At 43.7% G+C, this 14,159-nt stretch overlaps 1 protein-coding gene across 3 annotated transcripts; it reads left to right on the plus strand.

Annotated features, from left to right (window-relative positions):
• Nucleotides 1–743: 743 nt before the first annotated feature.
• Nucleotides 744–13,695, plus strand: cnpy2 (canopy FGF signaling regulator 2). Of its 3 annotated transcripts, none has more exons than XM_088921992.1 (6): nucleotides 744–1,141; nucleotides 2,991–3,125; nucleotides 3,646–3,761; nucleotides 10,881–11,078; nucleotides 11,266–11,362; nucleotides 11,933–13,695. In XM_088921992.1, exons 2-6 carry the CDS (start codon nucleotides 3,038–3,040, stop codon nucleotides 11,974–11,976), a joined length of 543 nt encoding a protein of 180 aa, XP_088778118.1. In that variant the 5' UTR covers nucleotides 744–1,141; nucleotides 2,991–3,037; the 3' UTR covers nucleotides 11,977–13,695. The 3 variants fall into 3 exon arrangements, with proteins under 3 accessions (XP_088778118.1, XP_088778135.1, XP_088778127.1); XM_088922009.1 differs by having other exon boundaries at nucleotides 1,057–1,094; XM_088922001.1 differs by lacking the exon at nucleotides 744–1,141 and adding an exon at nucleotides 1,766–1,795.
• The last annotated feature ends 464 nt before the right edge of the window (nucleotides 13,696–14,159 follow it).

Consider the following 14,159-nt stretch of genomic DNA (forward strand, 5'->3'; position numbering starts at 1 on the left):
TAGAAAACATCAGTTTATTTATTATTGTAAAACAATATTTGTGTTTGATGATGGTGGAGAGGTGTTGCCTAATAGTGAAAAACATTTACACTAGATTACAGGATTGTGATTTTGGGGTTCGGGGAGCCTGACACCTCCTTGTCAGCACCCACTGAGCTCTGGAGACTTCTGGAAGCCCTGTGCATGAGTTCAACCATACTGGAATGACCTTGCTTTGATAGTAACGATAATGATAATGCTCCTGAATTTTATCTTTCAATAAAGTGTGAATTCTACTTTTTATATCTGTGATCTTTTCTGTTTAAAATGTAGTTACAATTTTTTTAATAAAAAATAAATACTGCGAAAACGAGTTTAACTTGATTTCTCCCTTTCATAATGAAACCCTATATGGCAAGCAAAGAGTGCCAGTGTGTTCTGCTGTGGGTGAGGTGGGACCGCCTTGAGCAATCACCCTTCCTGAAACACGTGTGGAAACTACCTTTCCATTCACTGACTGAGGCCAGAATGTTTTTAAGGAGTCTTCCTCTCTTCCCCCTTTAGAAATCGAACACAAAACAAACGAATTATTTCCTACGTCTCTGCTTAGACGTGCAATAATTTTGACGCCTTTATTCCAACATGCACGGAAGAATGTTTCCTTTCATGAGCCGCCACTAGGACGGGCCTCCTGAACTGTCCACCCCCCTCCTCTGCTGTGGCTTCTCTGTGGGGGGACCGAGTGCGCGCGGAAGCGCCACGCAGTAGCCGGTGGCGGGGACCTCGAAGTAACGACGTGTGGCCGGAAAACTGCCTTGGAGAGAAGGACGCCGAAAAATTAAAAAAAAATGCCGTTCCTTTTGTTAGCTTCTTATCCTTCCTCTTTCATGACGCAGACGTCGCTGACCCGAAACCCAGTCCGAGCCTGGCACAAGTGGTGATTGTGTGTGATTATTATCTCGTATTCGGAGAGGTCCTGAGATTTGCGCCGGCTCTTATCCGGTCAGCCCCGGTACAGCGGTCTTGGCTACCTACGTCACCGCGCTGAGCTCTGCGATGGGACAGCTGTAGACAAGCCACTCATTGTAGCGGAGCTGTTAACCGGCCGCCAGCGGGTGAATATTTAAACTGTTGCACTGGTCAAGCCAAGTTGTTTCTACGGGTAAATAATTAAACTGTTAATTTATTCAAGCCGTTGTCCTGTCCCAAAAGCAGTGTGGATTGATGCATTAATAAACGTCCAAAAATGCACTCTGATCTTGGTTGTTTTTGAGACTCGCTTGCAACAATCTGTTTTACTTCGTAGCACGGGTATCTGCGTTAATTTGCACTCTCTGTGTCCTGAGTTTATGAAAAAAGTTTATTTTCGTTAAATGGGAGGCTGTATACAGATTTTGCGACAGTTGGACCGCTAGTGTTGCAGGAATAGGTGAGGCAGCATATGAACGTGCCGAGAGTTTCAGTCGAAGTTTCTAGCAAGTGCGGCTCAGCACGGTTAACGGAGCGCATTGAAGTGTGTGTGTATATATATTATTTTTAGTCTGTAATTTTCTGTGTTTTTAACCTCTATAGTAATACGTCGTCCACGTTGTTCTTTATGACTATAAACTCAATTTGGACTTTTCTTCGAGCTGAAGTATTGCGAAATGATGAAGAAAAAATGTTTTCATTACCACCCCTCTCATCCGCGTCTGCTGCTGTTTTGACAACAGCAAGAGCGTTTTTATAGATTGCAGTGTTAGGCAGTTATGTACTATAATGTGACGTACACGTGGTCTGTGATCTGAAAGTTGTGTTTTTTAAATTGCTGCTCCAGGTAGGGTAAAGTGGACACGTGTCGCGAAACCGTGAGTCAAGGGGTTGGGAGCAGCTTTTAACGGCGGACTGAAATATTTGATTATTAGAGCTGCTGAGAAACACGATTGACCTTCACGTTTTGAGGGGCATGTTGAGTAAACCGTTTTTAAAAGTTCTTATTTTGTGCGAATTTGAAAGAAAGTGGCTCCCTCTCTCAAGACACTCTGTGTTGATCATTTATTTAAGATCATAGGAGTTTGTGGATTGTATGCGTGAAGTACGATTTTCGTCGCGAGGCACAGAGACCCGTGTCGTGTTATTTAACCTTCGAATGTGCACGTGCCAGACGCACAAAGCGTAGAACATGAGATGGCACGAGACCTGTGAAAGGTATAATTGCAAAAGCGAGCCTCTCTACCCCCAATAGAAGAGTTGTGAACGTTATCTGCGCGTTTGAGTAATGTGGACAGGACCCTGAAGCGCCTCACAACAGGCAACCCTTTTAATAAAGCGGCCAGTGTTCATTGAGCACACTATGAGCCCCGCCAGAAGGGCAGTAGGTGCCCCTGACGGATGTCATCGATATGTTATAAGTACTCTTGTTTGTACTGTATGTATTTTTTGTTATAATAAAAAAACTTAAAAATGAAGAGCAGTAGGTGCTCCAGGTAAAAAACAAATAAAGCTGCATCTCTTTATACGATGTAACTGCAGTTAAGTTGCATCATAGAGAACAGCCGTGTTTGTAGCCTGTAGTAAAATCCCACATTAATAATAGCCATTGAAGTGCAGTCTCGTTTTTTAGTGCGTTCTTCATTCTTTTTTGTCTCTTGCACCTTCTCTTGCAACGCCCAGTTTCTGAGAAAATTAATTGAGAATGGGAGGGGAGAGAGGATTTCTTGTGATTTAGGTCAAAAAGTCAGCAGCATGAATTATGGTGGCTATAGAGGCTGCAAGACACGCTTTCCAACACTATGCGTTTGTTGGAGAAGGTGTAGCGTTAAAAAGCACTAACCCCTCTACCACTGGGTGCCCTGTTAGCTTGACTCCCTGACGGTGTGACGTCAGTCACCCTGGGCCTTCGTCGGGCTTATCCACCCTCCCTTCCAGAATGCCTTTGCAAAGGAGCACCTGACTGCTTTGCCTGAGCTTCTTGCAGGAAGGAGGTCTGGGTTCTCTCTCATGTTCCGCTGTTGTCGTGACCCATTTCGCAGGTGTCCAGGGTCCCAGGTGAAGGCTCAGCTGCCAGGCTGTGAGGAAGATGAGGGGTGGTGTGAGCGTGCTCTGTGTGTGGCTCCTCCTGCAGGCCAGCCTCGGCGCCCGGCAGGGACAGGACATGCGCTGTGGAGGTAGAGTACAGCATGCGAGGGGTGGCCGCCCCACACATCCCAGTACACCCCAGTCACTGGGTCAGTCCTGGTTTTCATGCAGCGTGTTAGTATAAGTGAGGGGGAAAGATCCACCCATTTCAAAGGTATTTTCTGCAGAGCAAAACTGGCCTCCTGTTTTCCAGTATTGGCAGAAGAAGTTTCTAGGTGTGGAGGTATTGAGAGAGAACCTGGATCTGAATGAATGGGCAGATCAGTATGTTTGAACATGGAGTTTGGGGCACAAAAACGTGGCATAAAGTTTTTGATGTCAACCCTGCTGGTATTTTGAATAAAACCTCTTTCTGGAGAACAAGAAGTGGCAACACAATCACTGAGTTGGGTTTGTAGAATTAGTATGTAAAGAGTTTTAGATACAGCTCTGCAGGGATTTATTCCAGAAACGTGGCGTTCATTTAAAAAAGTGCTCAAATGAAGAGTCTGGATCTCTCTCCATGCTCCTCCTCCTGCTGACAAGTCTCACTTGCTCCCTGCTCTTCAGCTTGCAGAGCCCTGGTGGATGAGATGGAGTGGGCAATATCTCAGGTGGATCCCAAGAAAATGATCCAGACAGGATCGTTCAGGATCAACCCTGATGGCAGCCAGTCAGTCACAGAGGTGAGTGTTGAAGTGCTAGATGGGGATCAGTGGAGTGCATTTGTTGAAGAGAAGACCCTTATACAGTGGTCCTGGAAAGTATGTGATCCCCTTAGAAGTTTCTGAATTTCTGCATAAATTTGACCAAAAATGTGATCAGACCTTCATCTAAGTCATAAAAATAGGTAAAGAGAACCCAATTAAACAAATAACACATGGAATAAAAGTACGTGTACCTATGCTTTCAGTAACTGGTGTGACCCCCTTGAGCAGCAATGACTTCAACCAAACGTTTACGGTAACCGTTGAATGTCTGCGCCGATATCCTTGTGCCATTACCATCTCACTGTGGTTTCTGATGATAGTAATGTTATAGGGTGGCACTGTGGCACAGTGTTTAGAACCACTGCCTTGTGGTGCTCAGGCCCAGGGTTTGATTCCGGAGCTGGGTGATCTCTGTGTGGAGTTTGTATGTTCTGCCTGTGTTTGCGTGGGTTTCCTCCCACAGGCCAGGGACACACTTCTGTGAAAGTGTAGTCTGTCCTATGATGGACTGACGTCCAGGGTGCATCTTACCTTGTTACCGCTGTTTGCCGGGATAACCTCTGGCTCCTCCTGCAACTCTGTGTTGGATAAAGTGGTTTGAAAATGGATGGATGGAAGAAGGATAATTTCCTACACTTATATAGCAGTTTTCAGGTAATGGGAGTCCCCTCCACCTCCATCAATGTACAGCACCCACTTAGATGATTAATAATGTTATAATTAGCATAGGTGGCACCTATGACCAGAATTTCCAAGCCAATGTAATGAGCATGTTGACGGGGGAACGCTGTGTTGCAGAAGGTGCCACCTGTCATATAAACTAAAAGTCTTTGATTTTGATCCTTAAGAATCCCCTGGCAGTGTTAGGAGTAGTAGATATGGTAACTCCAGTGTCCTTTGATGAATTCTTGCTCAGACGTAGTCTACCTTTACAGCAGACTTACCACCCTGTAGCTCGATCTGGTCAGATCCCAGAAGCTAATCAAGCCTGAGCCTGATTAGTACTGGGATGAAACAATCTCCAGAGAGAACTGTGTGCTGCAGTAGGCGGTGATGATGGACCAGAAGGTGGCGCTGTTTCTCTTCTGCACCCTTTCTTCGATTAAGTTGTTGGGTTGCTGGTGCAGGACAGGCCTCCATGTGCCACCCCAGAATGTACTGTGCTGTTTTCGTGGATGAAATCAGCCTTTGCTGTGGGAATAACCTGGACCTTCTGTGCTTAACCGAAATCTGGCACAAGCAAACCGATGGACTCCTGTTTAACCAATCAGTCCCTCCTGGGTATGGTTTGTTTGACCTTCCGGTCTTTCAGGCAGAGGCGGGGGCATCATTGTCATTTACAACCTTTTTTACAGTCTAAGTCCTAATACTATACCTCCTCCCTCTTCTTTTGAGTGTCTTGTTTTAAATATTTCTATCCCCCAATCTACTATCATTGCCACAGTTTATAGACCACCCAAACCCAGTGAAGCCTTCTTAGGCGAGTTTGCTGACTTACTCTCATTTTTTAAGCCTTAAGTTTAAAAGGATCCTTATTCTAGGGGACTTTAGTATACACATCGATTCAAGCTCTTCCAGTCTGGCTAAAGACTTCCTTTCTCTATTGGGATGTTTTGGTCTTACTCAGTTTGTTTGTACCCCTACACATAACAAAGGACACACCTTAGATTTAATTATCACAAATGACTCTTTTGTCTCCCACTGCTCTCCCCTTGATCTAGGCCTCTCTGACCACTTAGCCATTCTCTTCAATCTGGAATTACCTGTTTCTAACACTTCCCCCCCACGCACTGTAAATTTCTGCAACTGGCGATCAATTGATCACCCAAGGTTTGCACATTCTGTTCTGTCCTCCTTATCTTGTTTCTCTTCCTCTGACCCTCTAGAGGACAAAATACAGTTACATGACAGTGCTCTTTTATCTGCTCTCAACACCTTTGCTCCTTTAAAAACTCGAACCATCTCCTTCTCTCGCCCCGCCCCCTGGTACAACGATCATCTGCGATCCATGAAGGCAGCCTCTCGCAAACTTGAGCGTAGGTGGCGTCTTTCTGGCCTAAATGTACGTTATCAGGCTTGGAGAGATTACTTCTCTGAATATAAGGTTACTATAGAGTCTGCTAGATCCATCTACTTCTCTCACATCATTGAAAATCAGCAAAACAACCCCAGACATCTTTTCTCCACCATCAACAGACTGCTCAAGCCAAACTGCCCCACCACATTACCTGCCTCATCGCAACTTTGCATCACATTCTTAGATTTCTTTAGTTCTAAGATTGACAACATCCTGCATCACATTCCACTACACATATCATTTCCATACCTCCTCCCTCCTCATCCAGCTTCTCTGGTTCCCTTCTCTCCAGCTTCTCTTTTCTTGACTCAGCATCCCTCAATAAACTAGTTACAGATGCAGCCATTCAAAGTTCGCGGTACAAACCTGTACCACACGCAACTACGCACGAGCCACCGCGCTGTACCACGGTATGTGATTGGCTGGCCAAAATGACCGACGGGCACTCGTGGTGCGTTGGTCGGTAGTGAAAAGATTTAATCATTCAATCTCTTTACTGTGCACATTTTAATCCGCTAAGTATTGAATATTTATATGGAATTTTTCAACTAAAGGGAAATTTTAGTAGCTGAGCATAAAAAGAAGAGGAGCATAATGCATCTGAAGGTCATAAATGATATTAATTTAGGAACATAAACATATTATTTAAACTGTATATTGCTGGTATTGGTAGTTTAAAGAAAAAAATACACACCAGTATTCCATTTCTCCCTAAACATTTTAAGCATCAAAGTCGTACATGTGGTTGTTTCGGAAACGTTTTTACATGCTCCTCCTGACCATATTACTGTACGTTTATAAACTTTGTGAAAAGTGATCGTTTTAACCTTTTCTGCGAATACGCTCGTTATCGGAGTAAACAAAAGCATACTTTTAGAATTAGATTAATAGGGAATATAATATGGGATCACGTAACTAAAGAAATTAATAACGATATAATTATATTCATGTACTGTAGCACAAACAGTAGTATAAGACTTTCCATTGATATGTGTATTGCTGTTTCAGTGCTTGTCACATGACTGCATTGGTGGTGTGATGGCTTAAGTGACTGACTTATAAGCGTGAGGTCAGGTGTTCAAATCCAGCAATTGCTATGAGTTTTCTTTTAACAAATAAACATTTCTTTGAAAAACTAAAATAGCAAATATAATGGACACTACACCATATTGGCATTGTTTATATTTTTAAATATCTCAGCATGTTCGTACTGTATATACACAGCGGTACCGCAGGGGGTAGGGCGCAAACCCACGTGAGCCCGAAGCGCTACATCATTAATACAGTAATGTCTTCTGTGTCGCATTAACAAGTTTAAAAGGAGGAGACACTTTACACTTTAACTCTTCAGTTCACAGAGAAATTTCACCAGAGCCTCACAACATTGTCCAGTAATACTCTTCTTGTGGAGGTGCTCACACCTGAAGAAGCCTCCACGGCCGAAACGTTGTTTTCTTTCTTCTTTTTTTTCAGCATGGAATAAACCTATTACTTGTTCCTTTGCAGCCTACGCATGCTGACGCAGCTCCCCACCTGAACTACTCTTCTCGTGTCTAATTTTTAGTTTAGCAGGATTCAAGCAGGATTTCGTATGAAAGGCAGTGACGTCAAGCAAGCCCAAATCAAAGTTGAACCCGTTCAGAGCCTACGTGACATTTTAGTGTTTCATTTTGAGCTGAAGACCCTCACACCTGAAGAAGGCTTCACAGCCAAAACGTTGCATTTTCACTCTTCTCTTTTCAGCATGGAATAAACTTATTACTTGTTTCTTTGCAGACTATGCAGGCTGAAGGTAGTCTTGTACAGTGATAATAGATGTGGGTAATGTCATCCCCATTAAACAGTGTGCTTATTGTGCAAATCCTGCTAAACTAAAAGTGCATTGTCTGTTTAGGGTTCTGTAGCATTCCAGTTTATGTTTGTACTTGCAAGAATTGTGATTACAAACATTAAAATCATACTTGCTTTATACTGTCCAACTGAGCAATCTTGCTTTTATAAAATATACCGACTTTTTCATGTTTAAGTCGCAAACGCGTGTTTAATTAAATGTCTTTATTGATTCACAATCTGACAATGCAAAGTAAATTGTTATCTTTGTCTTCTAAGAATCTTAATAAACTTTCAGCATAGTTTTCTCTCCATTTAGATTTATTTTTCATACCATCGCTAAAGAAAGCAGGAGCGTATTGTACTTCCTCTTGGGATCAAACGTGGAAAGATTAGATTGTAATTGTTTTTATTTTTTAAATACATTTTAGAAAAGTGTAATCTATACTAAAAGGCTGTATTTATTTAATATCACTTGATAGTTATATTAATAGGGATAAGAATTCAAGTTGATACTGTTTAGACTTTTAATTATTTTAAACTGTATTACAGCATCGTACACATTAAATCAAAATGGGGGTAATGGGGACTCTCTTATTATTTCTCTCTTCTCTCTCTTACTATCAAAACTCGTTCAGTTGTGGTTCTTTTGGTTTCATGGAGGGCTTCTCAGATAGTTGGGCATTCAGGTAGATTGCCAGGCAAAAGGATTAGTAAATATATTTTGTTAAAGCAAGTCAGTCATTTGCAACACATAAAAGACATATTGTGGCATTATTATATACAGTAGGATGGACACAGTGACTCAGACCCAGCTTTCCAATGCAAGACAGGTTCCTTTCGCCCAAGACCGTCAGGAGACACTAGAAACTCGCCACACCTGGACTGTTACAGTAACGCATTAGCAAGTTAAAGCAATTCCATTGAAAAGCTGGGCGTGATCATTGTTTTCCTTGACTTGCTGATCTGTAAGGCCGTTGGGCGCAGTGAATGTGAATTCTGTCTTGCATTGTCAGATTGTGAAAAATCAAAGTATTGTATGAAACACACGTTAAAGCTTAACAAATAAGCTACTTAAGCAAGCCATCTGTATCAATTTTCAGATCAAAGATTCAGCTTTTGTGAGTTTGAAATCTTAAGAACTCAGATAATTATCTGGCATACTTAAGTCTGTAGTTAAAGCCCAGTGAAAATTGAGGAAGGAATGCCCTGTTACAAATAGATCAAAATAGTGTGATACCTAGTGTAGAAATGCTTTCCCAAATTATTTACAGAATAAATTGTTGTTCTAGCAGGAGTTGTAGAACTGGAACATTAATGAAGAGGAATATGAAGGAGTTGAGATAATGGGTAGTGGTACTAGATCCCTGTATTGCAGGTTTTCTCCTTATCTATACTTAGCAATTATTAAGCCACTTTTAAGGAAACAAAAAAGTGGAAAAGCTACGGTCTGTCTTGTCGGAAGCTAGCAACAATCTGGTGTCCAGTGTTCTTTAGACTTCTTCTTTAAGATGAAATTCTTACATTATTTTTAATAGTTGTATCGGGCAGATTACACTTTCCCCCAGCTCTCAATAACAGACTGATCTATTTTTTAAATCACTGCGTTCATTTACCGATTTCATCTTCACGCCTCGTCCCACTGATCTCTCACTGTTCGGATCCTCTTTCTCACCTGCCCTGCCCTTTGCTCTCCTGTGACTTACTGCTAGAGCACCACAGTTCACACTCAATCACATCACAGATCACAGATCAGTCCCAGTGTGTGAGATATTGCTGTTTGATCTGTGCTTGATCTTTGATCTGAGCTTTAATAGAGAGCTTATCTCTATTAATATAACTATCGAGTGGTATTAAATGCAACTTTTCTGTATAGATGACACTTTTTATTTTAAAAGAAAAACGATTACAATTGGCACGCCTGTAGCTTTTTCACGAAACCTCCTAGAGTTACAAAAACACTTGCTGTGTGTACAAGGTACATGTGACTGTTTTCACAGCGTTTACTATGCCGTTTTTAAGCCATTGTTTTGACCACGCTCGATTATTCTTCTGTCCATATCTTTGGAAGGGAAACACGGAAAGCCTTCAAACCAAATGCATTTTAAAGACCACGACTTGTGAAAACCTTCCACATAAAACTATAAGTGAGCTAATTCTCTTTTTTTAATCCTCCGGTTTTCCACCGGTGCATAATTATACACTAACTGGAACCCAGGGGGACCGCTGTGTACACACGTTCACAACGTGAGAAATACCGCTCAATACGGCTTTGTGCGAAAAACCTGTATATCCCCATAGGAAGCAGAACAGCGCAGCCTGAAACAGCCGAAACGTTGTGTTGTCTTCTTTTTCTTCCGCATGGAATAAACCTATTACTTGTTCCTTTGCAGCCTACGCATGCTGTACGCGGCTACCCACCTGGATTAAACCTATTTCCCTCAGTAGTTTAAACTAAGTGTAAAGTGCTATGAGGAAAAAAAAGTATCGGCGGGAGCACATCTGCAATAGAAAGCAACCGGTTTGACATGTACATTAAAATGTGACATCTCTGGAGCGTCGAGTTTACATCCAACAGTGTGAGCTCATTTGCAAGGCTATTAAGGTTGATTGAGTTACTGTAACAGTGCGGGTGTGGCGAGTTTCTGCTGTCCCCTGTCTGTCTTGGGCGAAAGGAACCTGTCTTTCATTGGAAGACAATGAACCTATTCTACTCGTACATGAGACTATAATATTAATACACCAAGGGATCGGGCTGAGTTCACATTACAAAAAAAATCCGCAAGCCTGCACTACAGCGGCCATAGTATGGAGACAAAGACCTTTTACGGGAAGAGACGTGGTGTTTCAGCTGCCTGTGTGCATTAAACAAGAGAGTGTGGCGTTACTTTTTCTAATTGTGTTTTATCTTGTGTATTCTTTTTTATTTATTGTTGTTGTCATCCTGTAAAGCGCTTTGAGAAGCCACCTTTAAAGGCGCTATATGAAATAAAGTTTATTATTATAATTATGAAGTGAATACCCTCCTGTGTGTAGAAGGGTTATCTCCTTTAAGATGCTCCCACTGCTGTTTTAGAGGTTATTGGGAGCTGTTGAGTGATGTCAGCTTGGTAACCGTGTGGGGGCTCTTCCAGGCAAGCTGAATCGCCTCAGTGTTGCCCCCCTTGTGTCCTCTTTACCCCCCCAAGGTACCCTTCGCCCGATCGGAGGCCCACCTGCTGGAGCTGATGGAGACCGTGTGCGAGACGATGACGGAGTATGGGGAGCGGATGGACCCCGACACGCACCGCAAGATCTACGAGCGCGTGGTGTCCCGGGACGGCAAGAAAATGGACCTCTCCCAGACCAGACTGGACTCCCAGGTCACCGCCAGCCTCAAGTTCACTGTGAGTCTGAGTCCTGCTCGTTCCCGGCACCCAGGGGCTGTGTCCTTACTTAGTGACTCTGTACGGTTTCGGATTCGCGGTGGTCACGATCTCGTTGAGAAGTGCCGTCATCCCCTTTTCTGTCTCAAGTCAGCTTCTAAAGAACGGTGACGATGCTTGCAGACGTAATTCCAGTACTGTCTTGCAGTGCGAGTACATTGTGGAGCACCACGAGGACGAGCTCATCGAGTTCTTCGCCCACCAGACGGACAACGTCAAAGACAAGCTGTGCAGCAAACGGACAGGTAACCTCTCCTGGCCTTTCCCTGGGCGTACCTCCTCCTATCGGAGACGAGCTCAGGGCTTCTCCGGCGGGAGGGGTTGAATTGTGCAGTCACCACAACAGAGTAGTTTAAACAGATGATACTGGCCTATGGACCTGCAGAGGCCCAGATAAAATGAATGATTTAGCCTGGATGACTAAATCTTGCCCTCTGTGGTTAACTCCTATTAACCATTTTGGGTATTTCACATCCCCCTCAAATAACAGTTCGTAACAAATAGCTGTGTGCCAGGAGATGTTTTATAATTTTGAAAGTGATACACAGGTGTTTGGGGAGAGAAGGGGGCGCAGTGAGTTTGGTGCAGGGGTGTTTTAACTCGGGTAACCAGGTAAAGATGCAGCGTTGGGGTGACCCAGGGACTGCTGCTCAGTGCTTGTCCAGATTCATGAGATGATGTCACTGCTCCAGGTGGGTTTCAGATGATGCTTTTGAAATGGCTTGCTTGCAGGGAAGGTGTTTGAGAGATGACTGTGTTGATTTTCTTTTAAGAACCTGATGACCATATTTTTCTTCTTCACTTCCAACCCTCAGATCTGTGTGACCACGCTCTGCACATACCTCATGATGAGCTCTGATCTCTGCCACTGTACAGAACTCTTTATCTGCTGAGGCGGAGAGGATGCCTGAGATACCCAACAGCAACCTCCTCCATCCCTTTCAGAAAACCCTGAGCCCTGGAGCCTCACCAGCCAGATCTGCCTACTAGTGCATCCCTCTGTGGAGATCAGTGTGACGAATCAGGCGTGGAAAGACCTGCTGTCCTGTATGCGTCCATGTGTAACAGAATCCCTGGACAATTTGTCCTTGCTTTCTCCCTCCCCCCTTGTCTATTTTGTTTGGTTCTCAGTGATTAATGAGCAAACCAGATCCCTGGACCAAACCACCACCCGCAGGGCTCAGTCAAGGGCAGAAAGCGAGATGATCGCTCAACCGGTTGGAAACGGACGATCTCAAACAGCCACCTCCAACCCATGACCTGCAGAAAAGATACGTCTGGTTAAAATTTGGAAGGCAAAGTAGGCTTGTTAGTCAAATTAGTTTTTGTGAGTTTTCTTGAGAACAAGTGAGACTAAAGAACATGTATGCTAGGCTAAAGGCTAACTCTTTCTGAATTCTCCAGGGGCTGACAGGACTCTGCAGTCTCCGTGCTCACTGTGTCTTGACCAATGGTGCTTTTGCATGTGCTCACAAGTGCTTCATTCTAAATGGATGGTTGCATTGCCTCATCCTAGAAGCAGTTTTTACCTCTGTTGGGTAGATAGTGTGTTCAGACAGGCTGGGCCAGAGCCCAGCCACGGAGGCGTTTTTCAGTGTGTCCATGCTGTGTGGAAAATGGAGACCGTTAACTCGGGCTCATGGGCTGGGCTGGTGCTCAGGAGGAAATGGAATACCTCTTTGTGTGAGACGAAGGCTGGAGACTGTCCTGTCAGCGGGTACACTTTCAGGAATAGTTTTGGCCCCTTGCATTGCTTTTTTTGTGTTGATTTTTCCAAAATATACCCCTAGACTTCAGTACTCTGCCACATCTGGGGATCCATGGACAGGTTTAAAAAACTGCTCACAGCCCTCCAGTGTTTCAGAGCATTGGAAGTATTTTCTCATTGATGGTGGACCAAAGAAAAAAGATGAGCTTTAAACTGGGAGGTGCACTAATTAGGGCATTAGGACTGTCACATATCAGTTCAGCAATCAGTACATGTACAGTGGGAAGCCTGTATGAGCACTTCAGTCACACTGATCGCACTGATGGGGGGCTGATTTCTCAAGCTCTTTATCAATACTAGCACTACACCAGTTGCATCAATGTTGGTAGCATCTTGAGGCGTTGCTGGCAGTTTCATAAGATATTCAGTTTTGTTTTTTACTGTATGATGGAACTTGAGATTAACTGTTTAATTATCCACTCCAGAAAGCCAATTCCCAAGATTTTAAAGGGACGTATCCGGAAGAAACAGGACGTTCTGGAAGGAAAAGGGATTATGCCACACCGATCAACCCCTATACCTGTTTATTGACCTGTCATGGCTGTAATAAACTGAGATTATCATTTTCTCTACAACTGTTGACAAACCTACACAAATCCCTCCCTGTATTTAATTTTAATTTATTTGTGTTTGTGTATTCCGTGTTCTCCATTCACCATGTGGATAAATCGTGTGGCAGGATTACATTCTTCCAATTCTGCATTCCATCCGAACGGCTTCTCCCCAAATTATTATTTTTTCTTTCTATAAATTTGTATAAGATTTTTCTTTGATCTGATTTTTTTTTAGAAAATTATATTTCTACATCAATGTTTACCGTCTGCTTGTCTTATTTCCGAAGGTGATGTGTTGTTTCTCAGTGGCCAGGCGGCGCAGACAAAGCCGGCGGCTCCAGAGGTCGGCGCTGGCGTGTAGTATAGCGAGGCTCGCAGCCCATCAGGCCACACTGCGCGGCAGTGGGCGTGTCAGGGGAAGTCCGAGTTCTAACTGCACGGGTCCGGAAGATGTAGAGGCCAGCCGACTTGATTGGCGTGTGAATTCAGATCTGCAGTTCCATGATCCATACAAAAATAGAGCGACGTCTTGCCGGATTGCGTCGCTCCGCACTTGAAGTGGGTTCCCAATTTAGTCTGGAAAGCAGTAGCTATTCTCTTTTTCTTTGTTGAAGAGCGTTGCTCGTTGAGATGGGGTTTGATGGCCTGTCTGCAATAGTCTGGGCTCTGAATCTGGGTTCTGTGGACTGCAGTGTCCCACTGCCTGCACAATACTGGCCA

This window comes from Atractosteus spatula, chromosome 1, assembly GCF_055471065.1.
Source record: "Atractosteus spatula isolate fAtrSpa1 chromosome 1, fAtrSpa1.hap1, whole genome shotgun sequence".
In the NCBI taxonomy this organism is placed as follows: Eukaryota; Metazoa; Chordata; class Actinopteri; order Semionotiformes; family Lepisosteidae; genus Atractosteus; species Atractosteus spatula.

Coding starts and splice junctions, on each gene's coding strand:
- cnpy2 (XM_088921992.1), top strand. CDS start 3,038: ATGAGGGGTGGTGTGAGCGTGCTCTGTGTGTGGCTCCTCCTGCAGGCC. Junction 3,762..10,880: donor GCAGCCAGTCAGTCACAGAG/GTGAGTGTTGAA, acceptor TACCCCCCCAAG/GTACCCTTCGCCCGATCGGA. Junction 11,363..11,932: donor GCTGTGCAGCAAACGGACAG/GTAACCTCTCCT, acceptor TCCAACCCTCAG/ATCTGTGTGACCACGCTCTG.